At 43.8% G+C, this 13333-nt stretch overlaps 1 protein-coding gene across 16 annotated transcripts in view; it reads left to right on the top strand.

Annotated features, from left to right (window-relative positions):
* Nucleotides 1-13333, top strand: part of CACNA1D (calcium voltage-gated channel subunit alpha1 D) — a 184892-nt gene that overhangs the window by 30476 nt on the left and 141083 nt on the right. For 15 of the 16 annotated variants that reach the window (XM_069866263.1, XM_069866271.1, XM_069866267.1 and 12 more), the window contains exons 1-3: nt 1091-1156; nt 3954-4272; nt 6590-6695. In XM_069866263.1, the coding sequence (XP_069722364.1) occupies nt 1120-1156; nt 3954-4272; nt 6590-6695 (462 nt within the window). In that variant the 5' untranslated portion in view covers nt 1091-1119. Of the gene's footprint in view, nt 1-1090; nt 1157-3953; nt 4273-6589; nt 6696-13333 lie in introns of those variants that run through there. The other variant, XM_069866272.1, reaches the window with a different exon arrangement.

Below are 13333 nucleotides of genomic sequence, written 5' to 3'. Positions count from 1 at the left end.
ACTTTATTTTTGAGGCATCACTTCTCTCTTGAATTTGTGTGGCTATAAATCCTTGCTCTTCACCTGATGCCTTTTAGCAGTGATTGGGGTGCTGCCTCGCACTAAGTGGGGGCAGCTGCGCTGAGTTTTCTGCACACGGGGCTGCGGGGCGGGAGGTTCTGAGACCTAAATGAAAGCTTTAGGCTTTCTGCAGTGAAAGGTAACCCCAAAAGTGGGGGGTTTGGTGGGTTTGTGTTTTTTTTTTTTTTCCTAAAGGCAAATTCATGCAAATTATTGAGTTGGATAAGCTGTGAAAACCTCAGGGGCAGTTTGGAGTCGTCTCAACAGGTTGTAGCGGGGTAAAGCGCAGAGCTCGAGGCTGGAATAGCTTCCCGAGGGGATGGGGAGGGTGGGAAGGATGGGAAAGCCGAGCCTGGAGCCGACAGCGAGGGGTGCGATGCCGCTGGGAGGCGGGGATGCTGAGAGCCGCTCGGGTCGGGGTCCCCGGCCGGGACGAGGGGCAAAGGGCTGCGGGGGGGTTGGAAAGGAGGCGAAGGGGTTAAGGCGGCGCCGGAGGGGTTAAAGCGGCGGCTCTATTTGCGGCTGCCGAGGCTCAGGGCGATTAGAGGAGCGGCTCCGCGGCCCCGCCCGGCGGCGGCTGCAGCAGGTGGCGGCGGCAGCGAGGGAGTTAACCCCGCGGCGGCCCCGGGAGGAGGAGGGGGACCGGGCACAGGGAGGAGGAGGGGGACCGGGAGCCGCGGGAGGAGGAGGAGGAGGAGGAGGAGGAGGAGGAGGAGGAGGAGGGGGACCGGGAGCAGCAGCAGCAGCAGCAGCAGGCGGGTTGCTAGGGATGGAGAGATCCCGTGTCACCCGGATGTGAGTGTCATGTTGGCCCAAACTCGGAGGGATTTGGCAGCGCCGAAGCATCAGCAGGAGCAGCAGCAGCAGCAGCAGGAGGAGCAGCAGCCCCTCGCCCGTCGCTAGCGGCCACCATGGGGGTCGGGTAGCGGGGAGCGCAGGGGCAGCGCGCACCCGGCTCGGGGCTGGAAGGGGGTGGGGGGCGTCTCTGTACGAGACGGCTCCCCCCCCACCCCCCCCACCCCACCGTTTTCCTCTCACGCACCGGAGAAAGTGACAATAATGCACCAGCAGCAGCAGCCCGAGCGGCGCCCAGAAGGTAGGAGCCCCCCAAGGGCAGCGGCGAGCCCGGGGCTGGGCGGAGGGGGGAGGATTTAGGGGGGATTTGGGAGTCGGGGATTGCGGGGATTAGGGAAAGGGTTGAGGATGGGCAGGCTTTGGGGCTGGGGGGGTGGTGAGCGGCTCGGTTTGGGGCTGGGGAGGGGATGAGCGACAGGATTTGGGGCTGGGGAGGGGATGAGGGGCTGGGGAGGGGATGAGGGGCTGGGGAGGGATGAGCGGCTGTGTTAGGGATGAGCGGCTGGGTTTGGGGCTGGGGAAGGGATGAGCGACAGGGTTTGGGGCTGGGGAAGGGATGAGCGACAGGGTTTGGGGCTGGGGAAGGGATGAGCGACAGGGTTTGGGGCTGGGGAAGGGATGAGCGACAGGGTTTGGGGCTGGGGAAGGGATGAGCGGCTGGGTTTGGGGCTGGGGAGGGGATGAGCGGCTGGGTTTGGGGCTGGGGAGGGGATGAGCGGCTGTGTTAGGGATGAGCGGCTGGGTTTGGGGCTGAGGAGGGGATGAGCGGCTGGGTTTGGGGCTGTGTTAGGGATGAGCGGCTGGGTTTGGGGCTGGGGAAGGATGAGCGGCTGTGTTAGGGATGAGCGACAGGGTTTGGGGCTGGGGAGGGGATGAGCGGCTCGGTTTGGGGCTGGGGAAGGGATGAGCTGGGCTGGAAGAGGCACCGGGAAGGGCAGTGAATGGGGTGACAGCGAGATCAGGTGCTGCCCCCGGCGTGTGACCAACATGGGAGCGAGTTGATGCGCGTCTGTCTCTTGCCCCGAGGCCGCGGATACCGGCTGGGGGTGGGGGGGGCACGGCTTTTGCCTCACCTTTCCCTCTTATTTGTGTAACTGGGGATGAACCTGCCTGGGGCAGGGCTGGGGATGCGATGGGCTCGCCCCCTGCCCCGCGGGATCCGCATCCCGACCCCCCATCCCGCCCCGGCTCCCCCCAGCCCCGCCGCCGGGTTTCAATCGTTCCTCGCTCCTCAATTAGCAGCAAGTTTGTGGTTTGGGCGCTGCCGGGGGGCAGGGGCTCCCCCGGGGAGAACGCAGGCTCCGGGGCTTTGTTTCCCGTTTAAGTATTGATTTAAAAAGATGATGGGGAAGGGGGTGTGGGTTTGTTTGCGCCGAGCCACGTTTTATGGCATCCCAAAAGGGCAGTCGGAAGGCGGGGGAGATGCCTGTGCCATTGCATTTTTTTATTTTTTAATAAAGGAAAAAGGGGGGGGAGATGATAGGGGGAGCAGGGATGCTTTAACCCCCCCCCCCGGGATGCTTTAACCCCCCCGGGGATGCTCGGTCCCCCCGCCTCCATCCCAGGGAGCCATTTTAGCATCTTCCCCCCCCCCTCGCCCCCGGCCCGGGCGCATCCTCCGCATCCTTCCCCTCCGCTTCTCTCCCCTCCTTCCTCGTCTCGTGTCTCTCCTCGTTATTTTTCCTCTCCTGCCTGGGTAGATCCATTTCGCAGTCCTCCCGCCTGCCAGCTCTAATTCCCAGTGTTCTAATTCCCGTATTTTGTGCCGTTCCTCCATTTTTTTACCCCCCCTCCCCAGAGCATCCTCAAGTTTTGGGTTTCTCCTAGGAGTCTCTCCTTCCTACAGGTGCATGTGGGAGTAGACTCTGTTGCTCAAGTCAAAGAGCTCGCGAGGAGGTGGCGGTTTGCCTCCTTTGCTGTCCTCTGGATAAAGAGGACTTTGTTGTTATATCAGTTGGAAGATGCGGTTTATTTTTTTTTTTTTCCTGCTTGTGAAAAAAGCAAGACCAACCCCCATCCCTCCCCGTAGCTTTCAGCCCTCCCTGAAATCAGCTCATCTGCATCCTGGCCCATCGCAGGGAGGTTGGAACTGGAGGATCTTTAAGATCCCTTCCAACTCAAATGATTATAGAATCATAGAATAACCAGGTTGGAAGAGACCCACCGGCTCATCGAGTCCAACCATTCCCATCAATCACTAACCCATGTCCCTCAGCACCTCGTCCACCCGTCCCTTAAACCCCTCCAGGGAAGGGGACTCAACCCCCTCCCTGGGCAGCCTCTGCCAGGGACCAATCACCCTTTCTGTGAAAAATTTTTTCCTGATGTCCAGCCTAAATCTCCCCTATTATGATTCTGTGGTTCTAATAACTCGTTTCATAAAGCATTGCACGAAAAGGGTTTCATGGTCACAGCATGACGGGTATCGGTGCTTTGTGAACGTGTTTATCTGCAGGTGATGCTGGATTTCTCACTTCTGGGAGACATCCACATGGTTTTTTTGGTTGAGAGTGCAGAATAGAGCACGATTTAAATTGACTACTGGACTCCCCCACTCCCCCATTATTGTTCCTAATGGAACAACACATAAGAATTTTAAGCAGCTACTTCTTTTTTTCATCAAAATTAACTGAGGAAATAGTAAATGCTGAGGTACTAAAGTGAAGTTGATGTTAAGGAGTTGCTGTGTTTAGTTGGATAAACATGGTGACAGGAAAGCTGCTATCCAGCTAGGGGAAAAAAATGCTCTAAGTGGAAGAATTAAACTAAAGTGTTTGTGTCTTGACGCTTGCATTAGACTTGAAGTTGTAATACTGATTCCGGAGCATTTTTTGCCACTCTACAACTACACGCACACACATACATACATATATATATATATATATATAAAAATTCACACACTGGTGCTCTGCAGTATCTGTAATGGAAGCATCACACTGTCAAGGGGTCTTGAAATAATAATTTGGTCAGAAATATCGTGATACATCTTAGCATAAAAAAAAATTATAACCAAGTATTTTTTTTCTTTTGTCCCACAGAGGTGAACTATGCAAGTAGCACCAGAATTCCTCTCCCTGGTGACGGACCAGCGATCCAGTCAAACAGTTCAGCACCATCCAAGCAAACTGTTCTATCTTGGCAAGCTGCAATTGATGCTGCTAGACAAGCAAAGGCTGCCCAAAATATGAGTACCACCACAACCCAGCCTGTAGGATCTCTTTCCCAAAGAAAACGCCAGCAATATGCCAAGAGCAAAAAACAGGGTAATACGTCTAATAGTCGGCCACCCCGTGCCCTTTTCTGTTTATCCCTCAACAACCCAATACGAAGAGCCTGCATTAGTCTAGTAGAATGGAAGTATCCTTTGATGTAGATTCCTTTTTAAAAATCTGTTCCCTGCCTCTTCTGAATGTATTGAGGGGATTGTTTATAGCATCTCTTAGAGCATTACAGCTAACACATCAGTTCGCTTGTACATGTGGGTAGCTGTCATTAATGTTGATGGTGGTTAATTTTGCTTAAATTGCTGTTAAAGATAGCCTCTTAATTTCTGTCATAATGATATAGAATATTATTTTACAGAAGTAAGTGAAGCTCAGAGTCAGAGAAGAGCTCATAGCCGATTCTTTTTTCCTAGAAGAGATGGGATAACGTTTTCAGAACTTAAGGTTACATTATATTCCAGCAAATCTCTGCATTGTGTTTTTTGCTCTTCCAACTAAGATTGAATGGATAGGATGCATCTGGCTGTGCCAGTTGGGTGATGAGCTAAGATGTCAAACCTGTATCTTCCATACTGTAATTTGGTGTTTTGCCATTGGGGCAAATGGGTCAGAGGTAGAGATCTTTTTAAAAGATTGTTTCTCCAAGTAATAAAAGTAGGGAAGGTTTTTAGTTAAGTGCTCACTCTAAGTACGTATGTGTGTCTGAAATACATTGAACTTCTGAACTTCTACTATGAGTGTCTACCACCATGTTTGGAAGCGCTACATCTGTAGACAGCTTGGATATACTGGCCTGTGTTCATGATGGCTTGGTATATTTTTCTTAATTCTCAACAAAAGGTTTGAAATAGAAAATAATTTTGTTTGAGGTATGAGGAAAGAAATTGCCTATTAGCCATGGCAACATCCCTGTAATGGGAAACAGCTTTCACGAGTAGCTTATTGAAGCAAAACTCATTCTGTTACTTTAAGCAGAAAAGCCAACCTGGCCATAGGGACTGTTACTCCTTTGTTGGAAATTAAAGATGATGAAACAAATCCTTCTTTCATTTAAACTGGTAGAGGCCCAACTAATTTCACTAAATTGTTCTCTCTTTGGCTAAGGTCAGTTAAAAGAAATTACTGTGGGTCTAGAGTGGAGTAACTCAAGGCAGAATTGGTCCCAGTAGCCTTACATCATAAAACAAGGTTGTCAGTCTTGTGCTGGTATCATTTGTTTATTTCAGTGTGGAGAATTCTGCCTCTAAAGATGTTCCTTGTAGCTTTATTTTGTATACAACGTAGCAGCTGTTGATGTTGATGGGCTTTGTGAACACAAACTCAGCCCTTCAGGTGACAAACTTTTGGTAGGCCAACAAACAAAATTTAACAGACATTAAAGGGCATATGGGCTTTGTAGGAGTTTTTTTTAGGAAAAAAATATTTTAGATGGACACAAATATCCTTTTGAGTATATTCGGTACTCTTCCCTCAGTATTTTATGTTACTTTCATGGACATGTATCTGGAAATTGTGCATTGAATTAAGAAAAGGACGTTAACCATAGCTGAAGTCCCTTTCCAACCTTTCACAAATAGGTTCTTCTGGGTACCTCCATGTTACAAGTTACAAGAAAATAATGAAATACTTCAAGGGGAAAGGCAAATTAATAATAAACTGGAGGGTCACCTTCATAGGCGTGAATTTTAAGGAATACTTTTCTTTCTGGAAGACAAAAGGTATCTCCAGGTTTCAACTGTTGTCATCCAGATACAGCATAAAATAAAATGTAGCTGCAACTCTTGTCAGTGTGAAAGGCTGTAGCCTCTCAGTATGTGTGGCTGCCAATCCAGTAGTGCTAACCTGTTCCCCAGTCTACTCTTCTGAACTTTCATCTGTCCTGGTCAAGACTAAATTATTCAAGAGTCCAGCTTTCAGGGGCATGAAGAGGGGCTCGGAGTTTTCCTGCATCCATTGTACAGCTTTCCAGCTTCCCTACAGGAGAGTTGTTGTGATTTGCTGTGAATCTTTCTCTGATCCTACTATGACCAGACCCCAAATGATTTTTCTCCTTTGGACAAATTTATTTCTATTAACATTAATAAGACTTACGTGAGCATGAGGACAGAACATCTCACTAAGTGTTCCTTGCACATCGTGATGGACCATGTATTGATTTAAGAGTGTATAATTATATTCATCTCTAAAATTTAATAGCAAGTGCTCTGTAGCAGCAAGAATAATAGTTTTCTCTCTTTTTCAAAAACAAGAGGACGCGAGAGATCATTGTAATGGAAAATAACGTGCAACAGTGATATAACCAAAAGTGATGAAGTGTTTGTCACAGTTATTGGTCAAAAGATTGCCTTAAAAGTAAGACTTGTAATACAAGTGTTGATGCTGAAAGGAGAACTAGACTTAAATGTTTGCAGATATTCATAATTCATGAATTCCTTAACAAGATTTTCCAGACCATTTGACATATTTATACTACTATCTATTTTTGCCAATTGTGTGGCCTTAGCTGTTTACATCCCATTCCCAGAAGATGATTCTAATTCAACTAATCATAATTTGGTAAGTGCTCCTGAGTTTTTATTTCGTATTTGTTTGCTGTGCTTTTAACTTGATGATCATCATTTTATGCCAGAATTTGGGACTATATTAAGTAATTTTAGTAAAAAAATAAAATGGGTCTACAGTGATACTCTAAAAACAAAATGCATATGGAATTGCTTTTTTTTTTTTTTTTTTCATTTTTAATGTGTGCCCTTGCTTTATGTGTTTTAAAGTAAGATTTTTTTCAGTTTTTCAGCAGTGAAACTCTTTGGAGAGGAATGTATATTAATATTACGCTGCATGTATATCTATATTTTTGTGGTATAAAAACTTCCTATCACATATATTGTTTAAATATATTTTGAAGGTGTTACTGTGTTTCTGACACTTGTTTCAGCTCTGGAGTTTTACTGCCTTTCCTAGAAAACTTGTCTGGTCTGTTTTCAATTTTTAATGGTATTATTTAGCTTTGTGTTTTACTAGACAGTTTTTGATGAGAGGACGGTGGGAAATTTTACGTGAATACCCTTTAAAGGGATAGGAGCATCAATGTGAATTTTAGAAGCAGGCATTGCTGGTCCAAGTGATCTTTCAGTAAAGGGATGGCACTGCAGTTATATGCTGTGTGGAGGTGTATTTATTCAGTTGGAAATCGTGTATATTCTGGTCAATTTTAGCTGCTGAAATTGGCTGGGCTGGGGCTAAACTGTGGCAGTGTACTAGAATTGTGCTTGAAAATGTATAAGGGAGACTAATTTTGTTTTAATTCTCTTAAAACTTATACAGGCTGTCACAGTCCAGGGTAGTATTTGATTAAATTGCAATAATTTCCGTGTTTTATATTAAAAAACACCTTGAAATAGTTAGTGGAGTTGAGAGATCCTGTGAGCTCAAAATCTGCACGTGAGATTTTTTGGGGTGGACGGGAGATTTATCATGAATAAAGAATCAGATACCAGTAAATAGGTAATTTTGGATTAATTTACCTGGAAAATCTAGATTGACATGAAGTCTTTTATTTTTGAATATATTTGTGTAATTTGTGGTGCGTAAGCCTGCTTATTTTTCTCCAAGTAATTATTCTGTGCATATGACCCATTTTATATTTTTTTTTTTTTTGTTTATCAAGATTAAGCAAATATGGACAATAAAAATGCTGGCAAAAGGCAGAATAATTCAGGTCAATGTAAAGAACGACTCGCGCAGCTGTGTATCCAGCCAACCAACAGTCTTTATCTCCTTTTTTTTTTTTTTTTCCCCTCCTGAGAAATTCAGGGCACAAATCTCCATAGCTGTCAGTCCACCCGAAGATCCGCTAATAACTAATTTCATAAAGCATTACATGAAAAGGGTAAAGCAGTTACTTGTGTCAGAGGCTAATCGTTTCGAAAGAAATGTTTTTAGCATTAGTTTTGTTAGGCTATGTCTGGTATTTCTGACCCGATTCTACAGTGCACTCGTGTTTAGAAAGAAATGGACATTTTTATCCCTGATAGTTTTTCTTTTGTTCTCTAATGTGGCCAGGTTAGTCTAAGCACAAATCAATTACTTATTTTTTAAGTAAGAGATCCTTATCCATTTAAAGTAGAAAGGGTTTTGAATACTTCTAATGATACGTATATCAAGTTTACTTAGCCATTTATATTCTCTCAAATCCCTATTTAAATTTGCGTCCTGTTTATACTGATGTTCAGTAATTCCAGTAACTTTGCTCAAAGAACTGACTTTATCCTAACAAAGTATTTTTAGGTGCTGGGGCAGATTTAAGCTCAATATGGGAACACACAGGCACATCCTGTGCACTTGATCAAATAAAATAATTGTGGAATGAGCAGCATTTGCTTTTCTTACAACTAGGATTTGACGTAATGGAATACACTAACCAGTGGTCTGGGTTCACATCTCTTCCTCTGGTGTTTCACTGACATTTCTCCTAGTGTAGACCTACTTCTTTTGTTGAAATCTTAGTGGAGGTTCAAGTGGCCTGTGAGGAAATGTCCTAGAAGAGCGGAGTTGGAGATCTCCAGGCTTGCCTGGGAACCTGCGTGAACCTGTATTTGCTGATGCTCGAGTTGTGTATGTGGATATGTACTTGAGAGAGAGGGCTGCTAGTTGTCTTCTAGTGGAAGTAGGGATTATTGTGTTTAATAATGTTCAGGACCCTTGTGATAGTGGTCTATAAACAGACCAAAACTTAAAAAGTTAGTGTTAAATTCTATGAATGGGTTTGGTAAGATTTTTAGCCCCCTGCCTGTAGCAATTGTACTTGTCTTGTATGAGCTCTACACTGTCAATTTGATCTTGCTAGGAGATTGTACCCCAGTCTGGCTCTAAATCTAATTCAAAAAATTGACAGTGCAAGCTGGGTATAAGGATGGGACAGTTGTGTGTTTCTGTGTTGGTCACTCATCTTTGCTGATGTGCAAGTTGTGATTATGAAAGTTTCTGTGATAAAGCCAGCATTACGCTATGAGACATGAGATGCCTATAACTTGAGGAAGCAAGAAAAGGTTTCTTCATGATATTGGTGACTATATTAAGCAGATAGTAATTACTGATAGTATAGGATAGGGGTCCCTTTCATTATTACCTGGTTTTGCCTGTCTTCATCTTCTGAGCATGCAAGGTAAGATTTCTGCTTTGCTTTTTTTGCCCTTGTCCAAGAGGAGAGGATGTACTGCAGCCGTCTTCTTGCACAGAGAATTCATGGCCATCCTTATTCCCTCTCAGTAATGATGTGTTAGTGCTGGGTGATACAAATCGATGCATTTCCAACAAAGCAGAAGTATAAATTCAGACTGGACTGTGCTTGACCATTTGCGTGTGTTACGGTCCGGTGTTTTGTGGGAAAATTTGTCTAATCCTTTATCGACCTTTACCTGTGTGTCTGGTGTGTGTGAGAGGCAGGAGGAAGGCATCGTGGTGATCTCAAAAGTGTTTTCCAACTCAGGGATTCCATGATTCTATGATATTCTCTTCTATACTTTGAATGGAGTAGTTCTTTCATGCTTTTCTGTACTGCATAGAGTGCAGTACAGACTAGTGAACTTCAAAAGCAGTTATTGAACTTGATCCTGAGTTCTGCTTCATTAATAATTAGTCCCTAATCAGTTAGTGTTCTTTCTCAGGCAGGTCCAGTTCTTCTGCAAGTGGATGGGTGAAACTATTATTGAACCGGAGAAGTTATTTTTCTCTTGCAGCAGAACAGCGTGCTCTGAGACAAAATCCTCCTAAGCTTGCTACTTCATGTTTCAGTGCAGTTTCTTTCATCTGCCTTCAGAAGTTTCAGGAGATCTGAACTCTCCATGCTTCATTCAGCTCTTCTCCTGGCAGTGTTTCTTGTCTGAGCTTGATAAGAAGCAGTTTTTGTCAGGAAGGGTTTCCTGTATATATCTATCTACTGTTTCTGCTTTCCAATCCCCCCCCCAATCTGTGTTACGTTATTTACCTTCGTGTCTTTTTTCTTTGTAACTACTCACTCCTTCATTTCTTTCTTGCTATCATTTGTCTCTGCCTTCTGCCTTCCATCTGTGTTTACTCTTCTGTTTGTCTCTTCTGCAGGATGCTTTGCTCTATCTCACTCTCGAGATTTTTCTCTCTTGTAGCACCCTGCTGTACCGTGTTCTGCTCTCCTGTGCTTTGCCTCCTACTAACTTGGTCTGACTAGTACTGGACTTATTATTTTACAATGTGCAGGCAGACTGGGAGAATACAAGTCTGGATTTTGGCTTCAATAAAGATGTTTCTGTTTTTTTTTTAAATGTGAACAACAAGGAGGCATCCATCCATCCCTCCAGCCATCCATAGTCTATGAAAACTACACCCCTGAAGTTTGCATTGAGTCTGCTTTGGGTGTACTGCATCTCTTGTGACTAAACCCTGCAGGTTTTCACTGGTCACACTGTTCTCTTTTAGAAGATTCTGACAGCCTGTGCATTTTGGGAGACTTACTTGCATAAATTACAGCAAACTGGCAAGTGCAAAGTCATGTGAGTGAAGGGCTTGACCCTAATGCATAAAGGTCTGAAACTTAAGCATAACTGAAGATTCAATGCCCCTGAAAAGCAGGATGCTTCATCGTTGTATCTGACTGCCATTGTCAGCGTGGAACCCTCTGAGTGTGGTTTTGCATTAAAAAAAAGTCTTTCCAGATGTGCTTACAGAGCAGGTGAGGTGATGGTCCTGGACACCTTCTCTTCTCTGTCCCAGGCAGGTGGGATGAGGAGAGCAATAGTGGGGACACTGCTGCAGAAAGGTAATGTTTGTGTCTTATCCTTCAGGCAGAGCTTTCCCCTATGAGTAGGTTTAGGTGGATCTTTCAAAGCCTCCAGCAATAGGAAAGCCAGTGTTTTCCCTGAACCCTTAGTTGTGCCTTCAATCTAGGGCACAGCAGGAGAATACGCCGAGAAGAACCGGCTGAACTCTTGACTTAGAGGTGTCAGGCTTGCTGTCCTGATCTCATTAGCAATCCTATGACTCATTCAGTTCTCAGGCCACATGACTAATTAATCCATCCATTGAAAAGGCCGCTGGTTTTTACCTTGCACCCAGTTATCCTCTGTATGTGGTTTATCTGAAAATATTGTTGTAGAATGTTATTAACTTTAACCACGTTTAGTAAATGATCTGTGGTGTGTTTTAGGAAGTCTTCTACATGTATCTACTGCCTTTGCTGTGTTTACTTTTTCAATTCAGAGGTTTTTGAGGACTGGGTCTCTCCTCACTTAGAATGCTTCCCAATCTAAATAACTTTTTAATACTGTGCTTCCAATCTTTTCGTCCTGGTGTCTCTGCTGACTGGCAGACAAGCCTCTCAAGTAAACGCTTTTGGGATAGATGCAAGGTAGTTTGGAGCCTACTAGAAATCCTTCATTTTGCATATGGGAAAACATGATGGAGATGTTACAATGGGTTTTGTGTATTTAGCCAAGCACCTCACTACTGGTATTAAAGACACTGGATTAACTCTTTTTAAGGAAAATTTCATGAAGTTTAATTTGAAAAAGGTTCAAAAATATTGGATCTAATTGTAACTGATAACCATAGGAATTTTATGCTGCGTTTCAATTCAAGTCAGTGAAATGTATTTGTAGTTCTGTGTATGAGTAGTCGGGGGGCCTGCAAGAAAGTAGTTTAATTTTTTTTTTAAAATAAGTGTTAGGAGCTGTTCTTTTTCTTTTCACACAGACTTAAAGATGAAGAGGCTTGAATTCTTTCAGTCTCAGTTTTTGTGTCTGTATACATATGTAAATGTTCTGAGGGACAGTTTTGATAATTTTTTCTGTTATTTTTACCATACATCGATTACCCTGACAACTATTTTCTCATTCAAAAAACCATGAAGAACTGTTTAACTACCAGAGCAGCCTGACTTCTCTTTCTGAAAATTAATAGTGGAGCTGTTTGATGGTTATTAGGTGAGACAGTATGCATCAGTAAGTAACCTTTGCACAACTGCAAGAATGCCTTAATAGATGACATTTCTGCAAGGGGATTATGAAAAAATATTATAATGCTGTACTTAGCCCTTCATTTCAATTTTTTTAATGTTACTGGCAGCCCCAAACTCCCGGTAGTATGCACTAGTGAATTATTATGGATTGCTTTGACTTTTATCAGTGCAGATCATGTATTTATAAAACTTTTTTCCCTTGTGTTGTAATGTACACCTCTGCAAAATAGATGAAAATTCTCAGATGGTAGATTTTTATGCCCATTTTGTCCTACAGCCAGCTCCTAGGCCTATTCTGTCTGCTCTGCACTGTACCAGTAGCATGAAATGGGTCTTAAATTTTCTTGGTAAACATAATTGCATGTGTCAAGTCCCTCTCTAGTGGTGAATGAAACAGAAATTTTATTTCACGCTCTGGCTTAGGAAAAGGTACATTCCTGAAAGAAATATATGATCAAGATGACTGGCAATTTCCAAGTGCTAGAAAGGTCACTTGGGTTTATAAAGGTCTGGGAATAACATAGACTAGCCCTTGTTCACTTCATTTTATTTTGTGTGCCCAATACAAACTAGGATCTAGCTACCTCGGCACAGATGAAAAATAGCTCTTTCTGATTCAAGGGTATGAGAACAAGGTTTGCAACTTAATTTTTACAGGTTTTGATAATAATTCCCCCTTTTTTTTTTTTAATGCAATAGATAGCTGCACTGGTAGAGGGCTTTTTTTTTTTTTCCTGGTTTGACTGTGCTGTGAAGAGCAGTGATTCCCCACCCTTCTTTTCCCTTACTCCCTACTTGATAAATGTATACCTGCAAAAATTTCAAGTATGGAATCTTCACAATAAAAGTAAAGCTGTGTACTTCCAGATACACAGATTTCATAGAATCATAGAATAGTTTGGGTTGGAAGGGACCTTAAAGATCCTATAGTTCCAACCCCCCTGCCATGGGCAGGGACACCTCCCACTAGATCAGGGTACCCAAGATTTACTGTGTTGGTTACTATATCAGCTGAATGGCTGGTGGGAAAATAGCTAGATTTGATGTTAAGTTGTTGTAATTACAATAAAAAATGAGCATTTAAGATGAATGGGAGAAGTCTGTACTTTTCATACAAACAATGAGAACACAGTTCATTATTAAATGCTCTGAAAAAAGCACGACCAAATCTAGGTAATAAAACCAGTTTGCTGACTGTATGTAA

Source organism: Phaenicophaeus curvirostris, chromosome 11, assembly GCF_032191515.1.
Source record: "Phaenicophaeus curvirostris isolate KB17595 chromosome 11, BPBGC_Pcur_1.0, whole genome shotgun sequence".
NCBI lineage: Eukaryota > Metazoa > Chordata > Aves > Cuculiformes > Cuculidae > Phaenicophaeus > Phaenicophaeus curvirostris.
The sequence above is the reverse complement of the archived record's forward strand: the minus strand, read 5'-3'. Positions and strand labels throughout refer to the sequence as shown.